Genomic DNA, 20,848 nt, shown 5'->3' on the forward strand with positions numbered 1-20,848 from the left:
AGTTGGCAGCACTAGTGAGCAGCCATTATGTGGTGCTGCGCACATGGGTGCAGTGCCGGAAGCACTTCAATGACCTGCTGTACTCAGGAAGGGTGAGTACCATGTTGGCATGGGTCAGTGTGCAGAAGTGTTAAGGTGTGGCCATCCTCCCATGGACCTCATGGGTGCTAGAGTCTGAGTGCTAAGTGACAATCATGCCGGAGCTGGCCAAGGGGGTGAGCCCTGGCTGCTTGGACTCAGTGCCTTGTGGCTCGAGGGCCACGACTCAGATGTGTTCCTCAGGTAGGGTTGGCCAGGCTGCAATGGTGGTGCATGTAGACAGTAGACTATTCAACATTCCTCTGTCCTTTCAGGAAAAGATGAGCCATAACCAAGCCGAGAGGGCGTGTACAGGCGGAGGCCCTCCTAACCTGCTGTTGCTCAGCAGCTTTGAGCAGGGCTCCCTCGAGCTTGTGAGCTGGCATGCTCCCTGTGCAACTGGGTGTGGAGAGGCGGGGGTGCCAGACGAAGGGAAGAGTGCAGAGCACAGAGGGGAGACTTTCGGATTATGCAACCATTCTAATGCAGTCTCTTCATTGATGGGATCCTCAAACCTGAAGTCTCCATTGATAATTGAAAGGCTGTGGCACTGTGATGTAGATCTCCATTGTCTCACCCATGTGCCTGGCATGGGCAGTGACAGCGTGATGACTTTAACTAATGACATGTCCTTCTTCTCCCTTTCAGGTTCACCAGTAGATATCCGATCTGCAGACCCCAAAGGGCTACCCCTGACACCAGAGGACCACCGGGCGTCATTTTCACCTGTGCCACACCCACTCTCTGAAGCAGGCACCAGCACAGATACCAGAACCTCAGTGGGCATTAGATCTTGGTGCACATTGGTGAGGGCACTTCACAGTCGCTTGAGGTACAGTTGGAGGCAGATAGTGGCCAGGGCTCTGGCAGTTGGAAGACTGCTGGGGACCAGAACAATGCTCAGTCAAAGGCTGATGACAAGCCTCTGGAGTCATCCATTAGGTGGCACAGATTGGATGTCCAGCGAGAGGTGCGAGAGCATCTGGTGGAGATCCATGAGGGTCTTCATGCCATGATCTCCGTGGTTGAGGAGTCTTTGCAGAGTATGAGCACTGTGTTGACTGTCATGAACAAGCCCACTGCCTTCTCCATTGAGAGAATAACGACTCTCATGGAGAGGCAGCTCCAGGGACAGAACGAGGTGGTTCTGGGGTTTTGCTCGGACCTGTAAGCCCAGACACAGGCACTGCCCTCAGGTTGTCAGTGGCAGTGTGGGAGATGGATGAGGCACCCTGTACCCCAGATAAGTGCCCGTCCATCAATGGTGTGCAGGGAGGTCTAGAGTGACCTCATGTTGGCACATCAGCTACCTGTAATCTCTGCGGGCTCCTCTCAGGGCACAGCAGATGATGGCAGAAGCTCCTCCACCTCTCAGCCAGTGACTGTGGCATCTGATGAGGCTGCAATGACTGGAGAATGCCAGGCGTGGCATTGGCTGCTCCTTCCCAAGGGCAAGCACAGGCTTCATTGGCCAGAGGACAACCTTCAAGGTCATCAAGGCCAACAAGACAGCAGAGTCAGTAGGTTATCCCCAATGCCAGTGCCAGCAAGGGGGGAGCACCTTGACATAGCACTCGTAAGCATAAGCTAAAGGCACCATGAGCACAAGAGGGACAGGTCACGGGTGATTTTATGTTAATTTATGTTTACTTTATCTATACTGGTATGGAAATGAAGACCAGCGAAGTTTATGTAAATAGTTTGGATTGTCCAAATGAGATAAATTTTGTTTTTTGTCATCATGGCCTGAGTATGCTTCACCTTTTTATTTTATTGGTGCAGGGTACACCAATATGAAATGCTGGACGTAAATGGCTCTGAACTTTATTGCATACACACTGTGTTCAAATGAAAGGGTCCTTTCAGACATCTGGGTTGAAGGAGGCCGCCCTGGCATGTGTTTGAAGTTGATCTTTGGTAACCTAGCTGAAGGAATGATGAATCAAGGGGTCCCTGGTGTCCCTGCCTCCCTGGAGTTACTGAGGTCTGGCTCCATGCTCTCAGCATCTCCTCACCATGCTCATCTTCGGACTCACTCCTGGACTCATCTTCTGTGGCTTGTGCAGCTGCGTCAAAATCGTCTTCCTCCAGTAGGTCCCCCTTCCTAGTGCCAGATTGTGGAGAGCGCAGCATGCGACCACTTATCAGTGACACCAGCTCTGGAGATTATTCTCATGCTCTCCGAGAACGGTCCAGGCATTGGAAATGCATCTTGAGAAGCCCTATGGTCCTCTCTACCACCACCCTTATGGAGGCATGACTCGTATTTTAACACTTCTCTGCCTCTGTTCTTGGGTGGGGGAGAGGCATCATAAGCCACCGCTTCAACGGATAGCCCTTGTCACCCAGCAGCCATCCATCCAGTTGGGCCTGGAGCACTGAACAGCCTCGGCACCTAGGAGTGTCTGAGGATGTGCGCATCATGGGAGCTGCCAGGGTACCGTACACAGACTTGCAGAATCTGCATCCTCTGATCACACACTATCTGCACGTTCATGGAATGGAAGCCCTTCCTGTTGAAGAAGGCACCCGGCTGACCCGCTTGCACCTTAATGGCCACATGTGTGCAGTCGATGGCCCTCTGTACACAGGGGAACCCAGCAATAGCTGCAAAGCCTCTGGCTCACTCAGCTTAGCTGGCCTTGTCCATACAATAAAGAATAAAGGTCAGTACCCGCCTGAACAGAGCTTCTGTCACCAGCTTGACGCAACTGTGGACAGCTGATTGGGAGACTCCGCACAAACCCACCACTGAGCCCTGGAAAGAGCTAGAGGCATAGAAGTTAAGGGCCACTGTGACTTTCAGAGCCACTGGCATGGGGTGTCCATCCACACAGTTGGAGCTTATCTCAGGCCCAACCATCTGACAAGTGGAAGCCAAGATCCTTTGAGAGGCGGAGTCTCCTTTGGCATTGCACCTCAGACATAATGAAGGAGTTGCATTGCTGCCTGTAAACACTGGCAGCAGAATAGTGGTGTCTTCTGTGGCCCCTTCCGCTTTGGACTTCCTGCTGGCCCAATGCCCCTTGTGCCTGCGCCTCTCTTCCCACTGGTCCCTCTCCTGGAAGCTGCAATGGGACACCTGGCCTCCTCCCCCTTCTGCCCTTCCCTTCCTCCTCAGAGGAGGTGCTTCCAGCAGAGAGCACAGTCCCCATTACCAGGGTTACAGAAGGCTGTCTGATACCTGGAAGGGTCCACAGAGTCTGAATCCCCTGGGGCCCTGTCAGACAGCAGTGAGTCCTGAAATGAGGCCTGGAAATGCTAAGAATGAAGTCCCGAACAGAGATGAAATTGCCTAATACCAATAAGCAACCAGCTGCAAACTATCTCCAAAACTGCTCACCTGTCACACTGGCAATGCTGCTGATCCTTTTTATCCAGCCCTTTGATGAGGTTTGTGAAAATGTCGGCTGGCTGCCTGCCCATTTTGCCCATGCAATGAGCAGAAAATTGCACGGGCAAAGAAAAATCACAGTCAATTGAACTGTTAAGGGCCTTCAGTGGCCTGTTAATTAATGGCAGGTGCCACTCAGGCATCCATGCATGCCTGCCGAGCAAAGTATCGTGCAGGTCCATGATGACGTTGGGACGCTCACCTTACGTCACAGGACACTATTTTACTCCCATTACGGCCAGGCGTGCGCCCACCTGCTGGACAAAAAATCCTACCCATAGAAACATAGAAAATAGAAGCAGGACTAGGTTATTCAGCCCTTTGAGCCTGCTCCGCCATTCAATATGATCATGGTTGATCCTCTATCTCAAAGCCATACTCCCGCTCTCTCCCATACCCCTTGATGCCTTTAGAGTGCAGAAACCTATTTATTTCCTTCATAAATATATTCAGTGACTTGGCCTCCACAGCCTTCTGTGGTAGAGAATTCCACAGGTTCACCACCCTGAGTGAAGAAGTTTTCCCTCATCTCAGTCCTAAAAGCTCTACCCTGTATCCTGAGATTGTGACCCCTTGTTCTAGATTCCGCACCCCCCCCCCCCACCCCCACCCCGCCCCAGCCAGAGGAAACATCATCCCAGCATCCAGTTGGTCCAGTCTGTTGAAATATTACTGCTGTCCTTCCTCTGTTGTGGTAGATCTGAGAGATCCCATGACGTCCTTTAAAGAATAAGAAGTGTTGGGCAACATTTGTCCTTCAACCGACATCACCTAGATTGTATCAGTTGACCATGCATCTCATTTGAGGTATATGACATCTTGACTGCTGTATTGTGAATTGGAGTGATCAAGAATGGGTCTTTGCTCATGGGGTGATGCTACTAACCAGAAAGTAACTGTCAATAAAGAAAGCTCTTCATTGGGGACTGATATATGGATAACATAATAACAGAAATTTCACTTTAAAAGGAAATTTGTTAGGAGTGAAGTATTAAGGGACATCATAAAGATATTCAACGTTATTCCTATAAAATGGAAATGTGTTGAGTATGTGAAAAATTTGATTTGGGCAGAGCAGAATGGATTAAAATTTTATTGCTTTGATAGTGATGAAAATTACTTTACCTGCCACCATGTTGTCCATTCACTTAATTTGTCTATATCTCTTTACAAAGAGTCCTCCTCACTGTTTCCATTCTCACCCAGTGTTGTATCATCAGCAAACTTATTTACATTACTCTCTGTCTCTTTGTCTATGTCATTAATATGAATGGTAAATATTTGAGGCCCCAGCACTGATCCTTGCAGCACTCCACTACTTACAGTTGCCAGCTTTGAAATGCCCCATTTATCCCTACTCTTTGCTTCCTGTCCATTAACCAATCTTATCTCTATGCTATTATATTACCCCCAACTCCATCCAATTTATTAACTTTTTGTGTGTCATCTTATCAAACGCCTTTTGGAAGTCCAACTATACTAAATCTACAGGTTCCCCTTTATCTACTGTACTACTTACATCCTCAAAGAACTCTAATAAATTTGTCAACACAATTTTTCTTTTGTAAAACCATGTTGATTTGTCTGATCATACTATGATTTTGTAATTACAATGTTAAGACTTCATAAATAATAGGTTCTAGAACTTTCCCAGTCAGGCTAACTGGCCCGTAGTTTCCTGTCTCCCTCCAGCATGGAACTGGTGGCCAAATTCATGAGAACAGAGTGATTCAAACATGATGTGGTGTCTGTTGACCAATGTGTCAGCTTCTTTTGTAGCACTAGCAGAAGCCAGGCAATATCTAGGTGCACCCGTGGCAGTTTAGACTGAAGTCATGCAAGCTCAGCTTGCTGCCATCATGACAGTGCTTGAAGGGGCTTGCAGTTCTCACAGCTGCATAGCAATCTGTGCTCCAACAGATTACTAGAATTGCTGAGGTGTTACCCCAGGGAGTGGCAGTGGCTCCATGGAGCATGCACCTGCTATGCTCTCTCAGGATGGCAGCATTTGTTCTCCCACCACTGTCACTCCACCAGTGCCCTTGTTTGTTGCCTGTCAGCCAGGAACCCAGACTGCTGTTGCCCATGTCAAGGTGGCACAATCCAAAATCGACTTTTCTAAGGCTGGAGTTCCTCAAGTTCAATCTGCAAGGCCATTTACAGTTTCCCCCATTGATAGTCAGCAGCCTTTGCCAGCCAGGCTGTGGTCACTGGTGTAGCACTGCATAGTAGCACTAGAACAGGGGTAAGCACATGCAAGATAGGCACTAAGGAAACGCACAAGGGTGATTAGTTGACTTTTTATATGGCATTGTGGATGATTTGTTTGATTAAGTTGATTTGGAGTATTTGTTTTTTGGTGGCTTTTATTTCAGCTTTAGGCCAAGAGGATGTTGTGATGGTACATAGCTGGTGGTTGGTAAGGCATGGGACTGTTATTGAACAGGGAATTCGGGTTGTGTTTACTGCTACCACAGTCAGATGACCTGATCATAGACAGTCAGAAAGGGGATATGTTGTTTGTCACCTCTCTTCCTCTTCCTGCTCCTTCAGTTCCTTTCCCTCTTCGTTCTTCTCCTCTTCAGCTATTCACTGTTTATCTGCTGATATAGGCTGTGTCCTTATGATGGTAAGGTTATGCAGGATGCAGCTGACCATGGCAAATTAGTTTCACTAGAGTGCTGCAAAGTTCTTCCAGAGGGGTTCAGATAGTGGAAACACAAGTACCCCAATAATCTGCTCAATCCCATTCTATGTGATAGCATGATTCTCAACCTATTCATGTTGCCCACGTGGGTATGGGTTGTGTGCCAGAATCAGGAGCAGATCATCAACAGATAGCCTTGGTCACCTAAAAGCCACCACCTGTTCTCTTGTGGTGGCTCAAATGTTGATGTTGTAGCTGACTGGCCAGAATGAAGGCATCATGACAGCTGCCAGGACACTAATCTTCGTGATGAACCAGATGCACATTGCTGTTGTGGTCCATCTCTGAATTTAGATGCACGATCTGCAAAGTAATGTGTGTGAGGTCGATGGCAATCTGCAGTATGGGGAAGCCCATTATCCTGGCAACACCATGTGCACACCCTTCCTGCGTTTCTCTGGAAAAAGAAAAGGCAATGTATTTCCTATCCTTTGCAACCGTCACCTTTCTTTTGCAACAGTGGACAGCAACTGGAAGATGTTGGAGATGCCCCTGCTCCAACCTGGCTGGAGCCTGCCACAAAGAAATTCATGGCCATGGTCACCCTCTCAGCCACTCACAGGTGCTGCCCTCACCTTGCTCTTAAGGGTGCTGGCCTCCCGGCAACAGATGTCATATTTTAATGAGCACATTCTTGGTAAAATAGAGCTCTCTGTCGCACTGTTCCTCACTGAAGTTGAGATAGGAGAATTGTCCCCTGAACACCATGGGTGGATATGGCTTTCTGCTGAAGGACCTTCTCCCCATTCTCCTCCTCTCCCTGTGTTTCCTTTGTTCACTCTCCCAGTCATGCTGCAGCCACAGGGGTTGGAAACTAAAGCAGCCATGATTGGAAACAAATGCTCTGAGCGGAACCTTGAAATAACACCAAGGTCTTCCCTATGGGGAGAATTTTCAGCTCGGGCATGCGTCTTGACATCACCACGCATCATTTAGATTTTCACTTCAGCAGGCACACAGCCAAGTTGGATGCGCACCCGCCAAACTGTCAAAGGCCTGTTAAAACCATTAATTAACTAATTAAAGCTGTTGAGAAAGCTCCGCGGGTGGGATGAGGTTTCATGAAGGGTTTATAAATTAAATAAATTTTTTCATTAAAGTTATTGACATGTCTCCGCTAATATGACAATGTCACATGAGGGGGCATGTCTTAAATTTCTTTTATTTATTAAAATTTCTAAAACGTAAAACCTATCTCCCTGAGGCACCTCTGTGCCTCAGAGAGATTTCTGCGCTCTTTTGCACGCATGCGTGAAAGAGTGCATTCATGACTCAGGGATGCCCCCCCACCTGCCCACACAGGGAGTGCACAGCGCTTATGGGTGCATGTCATGCTAGGCGGGCCTTAATTGTCCCGCCAACATAAAATGGGGGCACGGACCTGATTGGTAGTGTCGATCGGGTCTGCGCCCACGCCTGCACAACCCCCCTGACGGGGGGGAGAATTCTCTCCCTTGTGCTGTACCATCCCCTTTCACCTTAGCCAACTTTAAATAGCAGTACACATCATCAAACACTTTAGGAACTGAGCAGCTACCAATAGAAATCAATCAGTAACTAACCAACAAGTGGTTGATCCCTTTAAATAGTGGTGGTGTAGTGTCCTTCCTGTTGCTGAATGCATGTGCAACCGTGCGAGGTTAAAAGAGGGTGTTAGCTGAAGCATTCATGTTGAAAATAGCACCACTGCAGTCAAATCAGTGTTACACACTGACAAATGTTAGTCTGCATGGTTCTGACACAAGCTCCTTGGCACTACTGACCTACACAAAAAGAATCTGGCACAGTTGCACCAGAATACGCACTCACAGCGCGGATGCCTTTTTGGACGTGAAACATCAGCCTTAATACCCATATTTTCAATTATGCTACCAAGTACTCGATACTGGCTAGCTGGAGGTAGTGACTTGCCTGTAGGACTCTGTGATATGTAGTACTTTTGCAGAAGTTGCTGCAGCAGCCACTCTCCCTAGCATGTTCCATTTCATTGTGCTCTTATTTTGTAAGTCAGTTAAAATTTGTGAAGAATGTCGATTACTTTGTCTGAGTGCACAAATAAAGGCCTATCATCCCTAACTGATTTAGGCACTGATGAAAAACACTCCTTAATACTGCAAGTTCCCTGAGATTGTGCTCTGAATACTTAACAGCCAGAAGTTAATATCTTCCTAGCTTCTACTCAGTAATATTATTTTCCAACTCCAGTAATGTATTCTCTGGATTTCTTGTGCATTGTGTCAACCCCTCATCTACTCATCTAGACTATCTGTAAAACTCAGCGTGATTTCATCTCATTTGATGACTGCAAATCATAGGTTGCATTACAGAATTGGCAGAATTTCTATTGATATGCCAAATGTAGGTAGCACTGATATTTATTTTGTCCATACCCTTTCAGCCCTTTTCTATCTTCCAGAATTTGTTGAAATAACAAGTATCAGAAATCAGTTCTAATCTTCACTAGTATAAGTATCCAAAAAAACATAAGATATATGAGCAGGCATAGACCATATGGCCTGTCAAGCTGGCCCCACCACTCAGTGACCTTTGGCCTCAACTCCACTTTCCCGCCCAAATCCCCATATACCTTGATTCCCTGAGAGACCAAAAATCTGTCTATCCCAACCTTAAATATATTCAACAATGGAACATTCACAACCCTCTGGGATAGAGAATTCTGAAGATTCACAACTCTTTAAAGAAACTTCTCCTGGTTTCTGTCCTTAAATGCTCTAGGGAATTTTGAAAAATCATAACCAGCACATTTACTAACTCTGCAAATACCTATATTAGAACCCTAGGATGTAGGCCATCAGTATCCTGGGGATTTATTGGATTTTAGCCCCTTGAGTTTCTCCAATACCTTTTCTGTGCTGACGTTAATTAACTGAAGATCCTCACTTATCAGCCCCTAGGTTACTCTCTATTTCTGATATGTAATTTGTGTCTTCTGCTGTGAAGACAGACACAAAATATTTTCCCATTTCTTCATTCGGCAAGATGATTTCTCCTGTCTATTCCTCGAAAGGACCAATGTTTACTTTGGCTATCCTTCTCCTTATATTTCTATAAAATCTCTTACAATCTATTTTTATATTCTTGGCTAGCTTATTATTATATTCTGTTTTTTACCTTTTCATCTACTTGTTGGTTTCCCTTTGTTGGTTCTAAAAAAAATTTCCAATTCTCAGGTTTACTACTTTCTTTTGCAACACAATACACCTCTTTTAATCTATTACTATCCTTAATTACCTTAATAAGCCATGGACGGATCTTTCTTACTGAGTTTGCTTTGTCTTTTAATGGAATCCAAATTTATTGGAAATGCTAAGCAGGTCAGGCAGAATCTGTGGAGAGGAAAACAGAGTTAATGTTTCAGGTCTGTGACTCTTCATCAGAAGAATGAGTATTTCCAGTATTTTCTGTTTTTATTTCAGATTTCCAGCATCTGCAGTATTTTACTGATGTATATTTGTTGAATATTTTTAATTGTTTGTTTTAACATTTCCCACTGTTTATTTATCACCATAACTTTTAGTACTTTTACCTGATCAAGCATAGCCAGCACTCTCCTCATACCAATGAAATAAGCTTCCTTTCAGTTTGCTTTATCCTGGAGTGTGTTGCTCTGAAACCTGCTATGGAAATATGTTGCGCTCAAACTTAATATCATTGATAGGATGTGCATCCTCATCCCACCGGGAAATGTTTTAATGAGCTGACACAGGAATTCTAGTGGGGCCAGTGTTGGACTCAGTGGGCAAAGAGGAGACCTGCCCTAATTGCGGTGGAGTGGGGTCATTAGAATTAAAATTTCAGCATTTTGTATGTATAGGATCGTACTGAAACTAGTATAATAATAATTTTGCATGACCTCTTGTCACTTGTATTTATAGACAATGGATATGCAATGGATGTATGAGATCAATGGTTTGGATCCCCAATATACTCCTCCTAACATTCAGCATGGAAAAATCATCTACACTGACTTCAAGCACCCTGTTTCGGTACGACAACGTAACTTCATCCAAGAAAATCTCAAAGTGATAACAACTGCAGTGTCCTCTCCTCTAAAAGGCGCTCCCCTAGTCACTATAAATAAAACAAGTAGAACAAAGTAAATATGAAATGAGTTACATTTCATTGTGCATCATTTTCTGAAGAATGTAGATTGTTTCGTCTGTGCAAATAAAACGTTCTCATTCATAACTGATTTGTATGAAGAAATTGATATATTTTTATCAATACTGTGATCTTGTGTGTGCTGCTTTATTACATCTAATACATTGTATTTTTCCAATAAATCTTTTCAATGTAACTGTCATCAATTCAAGCTATTTTGCTTTAAAAAAATTCTCTCTGTATCCACTTTTTTTCTTATATAAAATATATTCAAGTAACCAAATATTCTGCCCAATCTCTGTGATTTTCTGAAAATGTATACGCTAGCTTATTAGCAAAACCAACAAATCTGGCAACCTTTCTTGAAATTGATGCCCACCTTCTGATTCAAATACCAGAGGAAATAATTATTGGTCAATCTGTTAGCAGGGAGTATTTACTCCTATGTTTGATAAAACAATAGTCTGGTATATTTTTTTCCATTCTCTAATGTTAGCAAAAATGTTAAATGAACATAAAAAAGTGGGAAGCATACTTAGAATCATAGAATGATACAGCTCTATCACTAAATCTTACATAAAATATGCATAATTAAAAGTAATTTTGATTATAGTGGTATTTTTATTTTATATCCTATCTCATACTAGCTGGCATATTTACTACATTATATGTAATTGTTAATTATGCAAAGGAAAAGCTTTCACATAGAATTATATAGAAAATGCAGCACAGAAACAGACCATTCAGCACAACCTGTCCGTACCACTGTTTATGCCTCCTCCCACATCTAACTCTAACAGCATAACCTTCTGTTCCCTTCTCCAACATCTGCTTATCCAACTTTCCCTTAAATGCATCTATACTATTTCCGTCAACCACTCCTTGTGGTAAATAGTTCCACATTCTCACCACTCTCAGGGTAAGGAAGTTTCTTCTGAATCCCCTATTTTATTTCTTGCTGACTATGTTATGTTAATGACCTCTTGTTTTGCTTTTTTCTCACAAGTAGAAACAAACTATTTCTACTCTATCAAAACCTTTCATAATTTTAAAGATCTCCAAAAGGTCACCCCTGTCTTCCCTTTACAAGAGAAAAGCCTAATCTCCTGATAGGTATGACCTCGCAGTTCTGGTGTCATCTTTGTAAATCATTTTTGCACCCTCTCCAGTCCCTCTATAACATTTTTATAATACGGTGACCAAGACTGTGCACAGTACTCAAAGTGTGATCTATCCAAGGCTCAATACAACTCAAGCATAATATCTCTATTTTTCAATTCTATTCCTCCAGAGTTGAACCCTAGTGCTTGGTTTGCTTTTGTTATGGTTTTGTCCTTCATCACAACTTTTAGTGACGTGTATTTGTACTTCTAGATCCATGCAGACATAAAAGAGAATGGGGATCAGACAAGCAAAAATTCTCTATAGCTTTCTATCTCTCAATTTACCCTCTCAGTGAATGCGGGGTAGAATCCCTGCTTGTCATGAACTTTACTAGTCAGGACATTATTATCTGGGGGAAACCCTTTGACTGTCTAACTTGTGGCATTAAGCCTTCATGTGCCCTTTCTTGTAACACAATTAACATGTCTGTTCCCTTGAACTTAACCTGTCCTCCAAACCTTTATTTCTGCTAACCCGGGAAGAGTCTGGGTCTTTACCTTTTAAATCTTTCTCAACAAGCCCTGACCTCTTCTCACCATTGACCTTTGTCTCATTCCAGTTTCTCTGGAAGGTTCTAGAGTGGGGCCTGCCACTAATCACCTTATGAGTTAACTCATAATCATCTGCCATTACCAAGGCATCCCTTATTTCATTAACTTTGTGATCTTCCAGGTGAGACCTTAACCCTAAAGGGACGAGATCTTTGAATTCGTCCATCAACATCATCTTAAGTTTATCGAAGTTCTGTTATGAAATGGTCCTTCTGTCTGCGTACTCTAGGTGTGGTATTTGATTACTAGACAGACTGTAGTCATACTCTGGCATTAACTTAACACTGCATCTAAACATGTTACAGAGTAGATATGTTGCTCATGGGCATGGTGGCATGGTGTTCCAACCTCTTTCATGACTGACTGATGTCAGTGGTATATCATCATCTATACCATACATTAGATAATCCCATCTGTAACTCTTTAAGCTAGATATTCCACCTTCATCAACCTACACCACCTACTGAACAGCATTTCCTTCGTGCTGGAAAATTTGAACATAGACCTGATCTTTTCTCTTTCTCAAATTTCTAAATTCCTGCCTGTAGGCCTCTGGCACCAACTTATAAGTGTTGAGTACAGCAGTCTTTACATCCTCACTTCACTGAAAGAGAAAAGTACACCTTTAGAGCCTTCCCTACCAAAACACCTTGCAGCAACATATAGTCCATTATCCTTTTGGCCAATTCTGAATTTGTGCCAATTTTCTTGAATGACATAGGGTTGAATTTTGCCCTTGACGGGCGGGCAGGCCCGACCAACTCGGCACTGGGTGGGCAGCCAATCGCTGCCACTGAAATGGGCCCCGCCACCATTTTACATGGGCTATGCGCTTTCTGTGCAGGTGGAAGGTGATTCCCCAACTGCGAGAGTGCGCTCTTTCGCACATGCGTACGAAAGAGCGCACATCTCTCTGAGGCTAAGTGGTGCCTCAGGGAGATCGCTGAAAGGTTGTGAAAGTTTAAAAATAGAAAAATTAAAAAATCATTAACATGTCCCCCTCATCTGAAAATGTCACACGAGATGGGACATGTTAATAAAGTCCACAAAAACTTTATTAAACTTTTTTAAAGCCGAAATTAAACCTCATCCTGCCAGTGGATGAGGTTTGTTAAAAATCACTTACCCACTCACCTGCCCATTGGGCCTGTGCGCCGAGCCGAAGTTCACACGGGCTCCTCAAAATCGTCGTCAATTGCTGACTTAAGGGCCTTAACAAGGCCTTTAATTAATGGCGGGCGCGTGTTGCGCTGCACAGCACACCTGCCGACCTAAACATCGCGATGCTGCGCGCGCGTCCCGATGTCAGCGCGCAACATTTTAAGCGCTGATGTGCGGGCTCCACCACCCATGCCTCAACCAGAAAATTCTGCCCATAATTTCCACGTAAATTTAGGCACTAAACGAGAATTCTTCACCAAATCAAAATGAAGAGGAGTTCTCTCATAGCCAGCCTCAGTTCTCCTCGTCAACACAAGTTTGCATAATTGGAACTCGTGCTCCATTTCGAGTTTTTTCATCTCACTGTTTATCATTTTCTCTGTCTCTTTCCATATCTCTTTTCTCTTTTGCTAATTTCACTTTTTCTAAGTCAATGTTTCTTACCTCTATTTCTTTTTCAATTCTGGCCAGTTGTACTCAATTACTAACAGACCTGGTCCTTTCATGCTGAAGCCCCAGGTACTTAGTCAATCCTTCAAATATCTCATCCCTCTTAGCTCTTGATCTTATGTTAATCTCCACTTGCTCTGCTACAGCCTGTAAATTAGCCTTTGCAAGGCAGAAAACAGAAAGCGTTCTCCTTCCAAAGCATTAAAAGTAGTCATGTTGTCATTTTACTGAATACAGCAAAAATAAATGTGCAATCTTGTTTGTTGAAACTGTACCCATTTTACAGTTTCTGGGCAGAATTTTTCTCTCGTCGGGCAGGCGTGCACCTGACCCGAGTGAGAGTAAAATAGTGCGCGATGATGTCGGGCAAGCGTCCCAACATCATCGGGCACTCTTACTATATTTCGCTCGGCAGGTGTGCGCCAGAGGCGGCAGGCACCCGCCGACAATTAAGAGGCCTATTAAAGCCCTTCATTAATTAATTAAATTGGATTTTTCGCCGCCTGTTCAGTTGGCGGGCGGGCGAAAAGGCCAAGCAACCTTTGGATTTTTTATGATACCCCACCCATCCACGGGTGGGATGAGGTGTCCAACAGCAATTAAAAATGTTTTTAAATGTTTAAATCTCATTTATAGCGTCCCTGCTCATGTGACAGAGCCACATGAGGGGACATGTTTTTAACATTAGCCAGTTTTTATTTTTGGTTTTAAAAATCTTCAGCTCCCTGAGGCAGCTCTGTGCCTCAGGGAGCTATCTTTGCGCACACCCGCGTGCATGCGCCAACTTCCGTGTTCGCCCTCCTACTGCGCCCACACCAGCAGCGCTCAACATTGCAGCGTACATTTCACGCTGGCTGGCCATTAATTGGCATGCAATCGAAGTCAGGGCCCGACCACGGGCGGCGGGCGGTTTTGTGACCACGCCCGGGCACACCGGCCACACCCGCCCAACGAGGGCAAAGTTCAGCCCTCTGGGTTCGATTCCGTAAAAGCCCCCAGTTTCGTTATAATTTTCATTGGGATCTGTATAACCAAAATAACCAAATTTACCGAATGACCCCGACTACCTCACAGAATTAGTAGGCAGCCCACTCCATCTGTATGATCCCAGTTTCAGCCATACTGTTCTTCCAAGCAGAAATTATAATTGATCCCTTTGTGATGGATACAAACTCTTAAAAGTCCTGTACAAACATTTTTAAAATCAATTACAGATTCTCCAAACATTTAACAGTAATTAAACCTTCCTTGTAATTGCTTCCATGTCAAAGGCCTTTAAAATCTGAAGTCCTGAGCTTCAAACTGGGATCCTCTTGGAGAAGGTTGTCATTCAGCATAACTTAGCACACAAACATTGCAGACAGCAAAATGGGATTTTTTACAGGGATCCCATTATTTTTCATACATACGATGAGGGAAGAGGAGGAGGAGGGAACGAAGTGGTTGCGGGGGAAGCCCACCAAATATGGCAACAACAGTTGTTTACATCAACGTCAGGCATGCAGGCAGTTCTAACAGTTGAGAATTCCTGCCATATCTCAGGAAGAAGCACAATTGCCAGAACTGCTGCCATAAAAGAAAGAATATCTTCTCCTTCTATGACTAATGATACTGCAGCAGAGGACTGCCCCTGCAATTGTGAAGAGATACAACAACTCACATAAGAAAATGATTTTGTACAGTATAGAGCGAGCAACGGGAATGCTAAAAACAAAGTTTAAATAGGATTGTGTCAAGAATTGGAATAACCCCACTACTTTGCTATTCAAAAAGGCATTGCTTGCCAGAGGAGAGAAAAGCAGATGATGACACAATTGAGGTTGACAGTCACCCAAAGGAAGAGGGAGCAGCAGCTCTAGATACTGAAAGAGCAGCAAATAAGATTTTCTGGTAACTTTAGTGAAGCTTAAATCACAGCTTGTTACATCCACCCCTTCTTTACATGAAGAACTTACACTCCTCTCTAAATTAACCCTGTTTGGAAAACACAAAACTAACATATCATATTCAAAGCGTCATCCAAGTGGCATAAAATCGCCATCCATCAATCATGCTAAAAATTACCAAAAATATTCAGTAAGAATATGTACAAAGGCTATCTGCTAGGTAGGCCTCTGATGACTTTTCTAGCTTTCACATTCTAACATAAGAACATAAGAACTAGGAGCAGGAGTAGGCAATTCAGCCCCTCAAGCCTACCCCAACATTCATTACAATCATGGCTGATCTCATTTCGGCCTCAACTCCAATTTCCCGGCTCTCCTCATAATCTTCCAACCCCTTACTAATTAAAAATCTGTCTATCTCCTCCTTAAATTTATTCAGCGTCCTGGCATCCACTGCACTCTGAGGTAGTGAATTCCACAGATTCACGCCTCTTTGAGAAAAATAATTCCTCCTTATCTCTGATTTAAACCTACCACCCCTTAGCCTAAAACTATGGCCCCTCGTTCTAGAATGCCCCACAAGGGGAAACATCCACTCCACATCTACTTTGTCTATCCCCTTTAGAATCTTATATACCTTAATTAGATCTCCTCTCATCCTTCTAAACTCTAACGAGTATAGGCCTAAACTATTCAATCTCTCCTCATAAGACAAGCCTCTCATCTCTGGAATCTAGTGAACCTCTTCTGAACTGCCTCCAGTGCAACTACATCCTTCCTCAAGTAAGGGGACCAAAACTGTGTACAGTACTCCAGGTGCAGTCTCACCAATGCCTTGTACAGTTGCAACACTTCCCTATTTTTATACTCTGTTCCTTTAGCAATAAATGCCAAAATTCCATTTGCCTTCCTTATTACCTGTTGTAACTGCATACTAGCTTTCAATGATTCATGAACAAGGACACCCAGATCCCTCTGCACTGAAGCTTCTGAAGTTTCTCTCCATTTAAATAATAAGTTGCCTTTTTATTCTTCTGACCAAAATGGATACCTGTCCATATCCATTTGTAAATTTATTATTTCTTCATTACAACTTACTTTCCCATCTATTTTGGTGTCATCTGCAAATTTAGCTATAGCACCTTCTATCCCTGAATCCAAGTCATTAATATAGATTGTAAATAGTTGGGGCCCAAGGACCCTGTGGCACCCCACTAGTTACAGCTTGCCATCCAGAAAAAGACCCATTTATTCCGACTATGTGCTTTCTGTTGGTTAGCCAATCCTCTATCCAAGCTAATATATTACCCCTAACTCCGTGTGATCTTATCTCATGTATTAATCTTTTGTGCGGCACCTTATCAAAGGCCTTCTGGAAGTCCAGATATACTACATCTACAGGGTTTCCATTATCCACTTTGCTTGTCACATGTTCAAAGAACTCTAGCAAATTAGTCAAACATGATTTAATCTTCGTAAAACCATGCTGACTCTGATGGATTGCATTTTGACTTTCCAAATGCCCTATTACTACTTCCTTAATAATGGATTCTAACAATTTCCCAATGACAGACGTTAAACTAACTGATCTATAATTTCCTGCTTTCTGTCTCCCCCCCCTCTTTTTGAATAAGGGCATGATATTACAATTTTTCCAATCCACTGTAACCTTTCCAGAATCCAGGGAATTTTGGAATATTATAGGCCAATGCATCCACTATCTCCGCTGTCACTTTCTTTAAGACCCTGGGATGTAGGCCATCAGGTCCTGGGGACTTGTCACTCTTTAAACCCAATAGTTTTCTTAGTACGTTTTCTCTAGTGATGGTGATTGTTCTAAGTTCTTCCTCTATATTCTCTGCACTACCTGTTACTATTGGGGTGGTACTAGTGTCCTCCACTGTGAAAACGGAGGCAAAATATTGATTACGCATCTCTGCCATTTCTGCGTTCCCCACTACTAACACCCCAGTCTCATCCTCCAAGGGACCAACATTCACTTTAGCTACTCTCTTTCCTTTTATATACTTGTAGAAGCTTTTGCTATCAGTTTTTACATTTTGTGCTAGTTTTCTTTCATAATTTACCTTTGCTCTTTTTATTATTTTTTAGTAACCCTTTGTTTATCTTTAAAAGTTTCCCAATTTTCCAGCCTGTCACTGACCTTTGCAATTGGTATGCCTTATTTTTTGCCTTTAAGTTATCTTTAACTTCCTGGCTTAGCCATGGATGCTTTCTCCCCCTCTAACCATCTTTCTTCCTCATTGGGATATATTTTACTTGGGAGGAATTGATTATCTCCTTAAATATCTGCCACTGTTAATCAACTGTCTTACCTTGTTGTCTTCCTGTCCAGTCCACTAGGGCCAAATCTGCCCTCATACCTATGTAGTTGCCTTTGTTTAGCTCCAAAACACTAGTGTGGGACTCAGGTTTCTCGTTCTCAAACTGAACTTGAAATTCCATCATGCTATGATCACTCTTCCCGAGAGGATCCTTTACTATGAGATCATTAATTAATCCCATCTCATTACACAAAACCAAATCCAGAATAGCCTGCTCCCTGGTTGGTTCCACATCATATTGCTCCAAGAAACAATCTCTAATACACTCTATGAGCTCCCCCTCAAGGCTACCCTAGCCAATTTAATTAGTCCACCGCATCCAAGTGCCATTTGAGGGATAAGAACCTGAGATGTTGAAAGCTTCTCATAAATATTAAGGATCTGGGACAAAGATGACTCTCGCTCATGGCTACAAAAGCTGAGGTGGACCACAACATATTGCGATGTACTCTTTGACTTTTCCACATTTGGGTGGGCTCTGCTCCTTCTGAAAATCTGAGGTGCTGATCTCCTGAGTGAAAACTGTCTCTTCAGTGTGATGTCCAGCTCTGCCATCTGACCTGGGAACAGAATACTGCAGCCCCATGACATACAACTCCTTCAAAGCTGAAGAGTGTGTGCACTCATTATCCTGGAATATTTCTCAGAGGTTGCACAATCGATGCAACATTTAGAAGAAATCAGTCAGCATCTAACTGTAAGCAGTTGATGATCTGTTTAAGTAGCACTAGTAGTGCTACTGTTGAATTTATGTCAACTGTGCAAGCTTAAGAGAGGACATTAGCCAGAGTGTAAGATGGAAGCACTGGTATCAAATCAGCACTGCACCATGATCTTCCTGCTCTGCATATATCTGGCAGGCATTCACTGCACTGCACTAACTCTCTCAGCACTATGGCACCTGGCAGGTCTTGCCCAAAATGTGTGCATGTGCATCAGAGATGTCATTTTGGTTTCCAAATAGCCCAAACATTGAGCACAACTGACCCAAATTTCACACTGAACAAGTCAAATCAGAGCCATAGGCCGGAATTTTCCAGCCACCCCCCCACCCCATGGCAGGTCTGGCAAACCACCGAAATCTCCCTTCACATCACCAGGACTGGAAGATCCTGCCAATGTGAGGAGTTGGAAAATTCCAGCATAGTTCTTTTTAAAATTTAAGCCAGCAGCTTTGATTATTATACTTGTTTTGGTGCTAGCACAAAATTTTAGCAGATTTATTAAATTCAATTATCATAACTTTCCATGATTCAAATGGAACTCACAATCCCTGTATTACCAGTCACAGAATCATAGAATTATAGAATAATTTCAGCAAAGAAAGAGGTAATCTGTGCTGCATGAGTCTCTCAGCTAGTCCCATTTCCTTGCCCTTTCCAGTAGCCCTGGAATTTTTTTCTCTTTAGCTGCTTATCCAGTTTCCTTTTGAAGGTAGAGTCCATAACCACTGTGCTGTATTTGCCAGCAGATATGCTTAGGACTTTTCTCACTTCCTCTAATGAGAAGAAACTGAAGACATGTTCCAGAACAAAGCTGCAAATGTATGGAGAAAAGGCCATAGGTATGCATTAAGATTTAAAAGACACAATTGCAAGGTTCCAAATGGACAGATTACCTTATTTGTATGTGGAAATGGTACTGTGTTCCATGAATGAAGGAGAGGCCACCTCTGGTGTGTAATCAAAAATTCAGGTCAGTGTCTGCATTCCACCAGCGTCTCTCTGCACTGAAATACTTAAAATTCCTTTTCTATCTCAAGCTTTTCAACAATTGAATGTAATTTACCGCTTTAAATTAGATTGCAGAGAGAGATGGGCAAAAAGAATTGTGAATTGCATGGTTAGTGTATCTGGTTTACTATCGTGCTGAAGATATATATGAATACCTTAACCTATTGTATGCAATTGTATTTAATTGATGTTAATTTTTATAATATTTTAATTAATCAATTGTATTTTTTTAACCTTGTGATAAATTAGTACTAAGCAGAAAAATACGGTTTAAGTTTTGAAGAACTTTGGTCTATATATCCAGAATCAGTTTCAGCAAAGTGTAAGGAGGGTGAGGTTCTGCCAGCAAGGAATGGAAGATTTGTGCAGCCTTCTGTAGGAGAATCTGTGGCCCTCTCTGCTGCCTGGCTACACTCCTACACTGGCTGTCAAAGTGGTGATTGCCTACAAATATTTTGAATCAGGGTCCTCCCAAGCTGCAGCTGATGACTTGGGATAAATCCATGTCTTCAGGGTAATGCTGCTGACTCTCACCACTCTAGCAACCACCTTCCTGGACTGCAGTATTTTTGGAACCCTGGGACCGTAGTTCAAAAAGAGGATCTGCCTCCTCTCCCATCAGTACAGTACTTTCATCATGGTGGCAAATGATCTTCGGAGCTCCTGCCCTTTATATGTTGCATCTCCTGCAAGCAAGTGGAGAAATAACAAAACCTACTCTTCTGATGGTCACTGAAAAATCTGCTGAGGCTCAAAAATCACACAGTTAAACAAAACCTTAACTTCTTGGAAGCACTGAATAAGAACTGATCAGAAATTATATTTCAATCAGCAATACCCTTGACAGGGTGACCTGATATATTTCGTTAGGATGGGCAGTTACCCTGTAGTTAGTACGGGTGCTGGACAGAAATAGACACTTGTGTTTTGGGTGAGCTGCTTGTCAGAAATGACTGTGCCATGGAAATAAGGACCAGCCATTAAAATTGTTCGAGTTTTAGGCCAAACCTCAGCCAGAACTATCACATTGCCCAGTAACCATCTCAAGATCAATTCATCTCACAGCCACTCCAAGTAGAAGCTACCACAGGCACTCTGATTTATACATAGTGGTTATTGATTACTTTTAGCCAATTATCTGACATGGATGCCAATTAATTTAAACATATTTCAAAACCCTCAAAATACCTGTGTAGTATAAATCATGTCCAGCATTTCCTCTGACAGACTTAAGTCAACACATTTCATGCTTTTTGA

The 20,848-nt window shown here is 43.2% G+C and overlaps 1 protein-coding gene across 1 annotated transcript in view; it reads left to right on the top strand.

The window, feature by feature from the left end:
- LOC121290452 (cilia- and flagella-associated protein 47-like) overlaps window positions 1–10,300 on the top strand; it is a 661,534-nt gene extending 651,234 nt beyond the window's left edge. The window contains 1 exon segment of the mRNA XM_041210889.1: window positions 10,076–10,300. Within this exon segment, the coding sequence (XP_041066823.1) occupies window positions 10,076–10,300 (225 nt within the window).
- The last annotated feature ends 10,548 nt before the right edge of the window (window positions 10,301–20,848 follow it).

Source organism: Carcharodon carcharias, chromosome 18 (genome assembly GCF_017639515.1).
Source record: "Carcharodon carcharias isolate sCarCar2 chromosome 18, sCarCar2.pri, whole genome shotgun sequence".
Taxonomy (NCBI): domain Eukaryota; kingdom Metazoa; phylum Chordata; class Chondrichthyes; order Lamniformes; family Lamnidae; genus Carcharodon; species Carcharodon carcharias.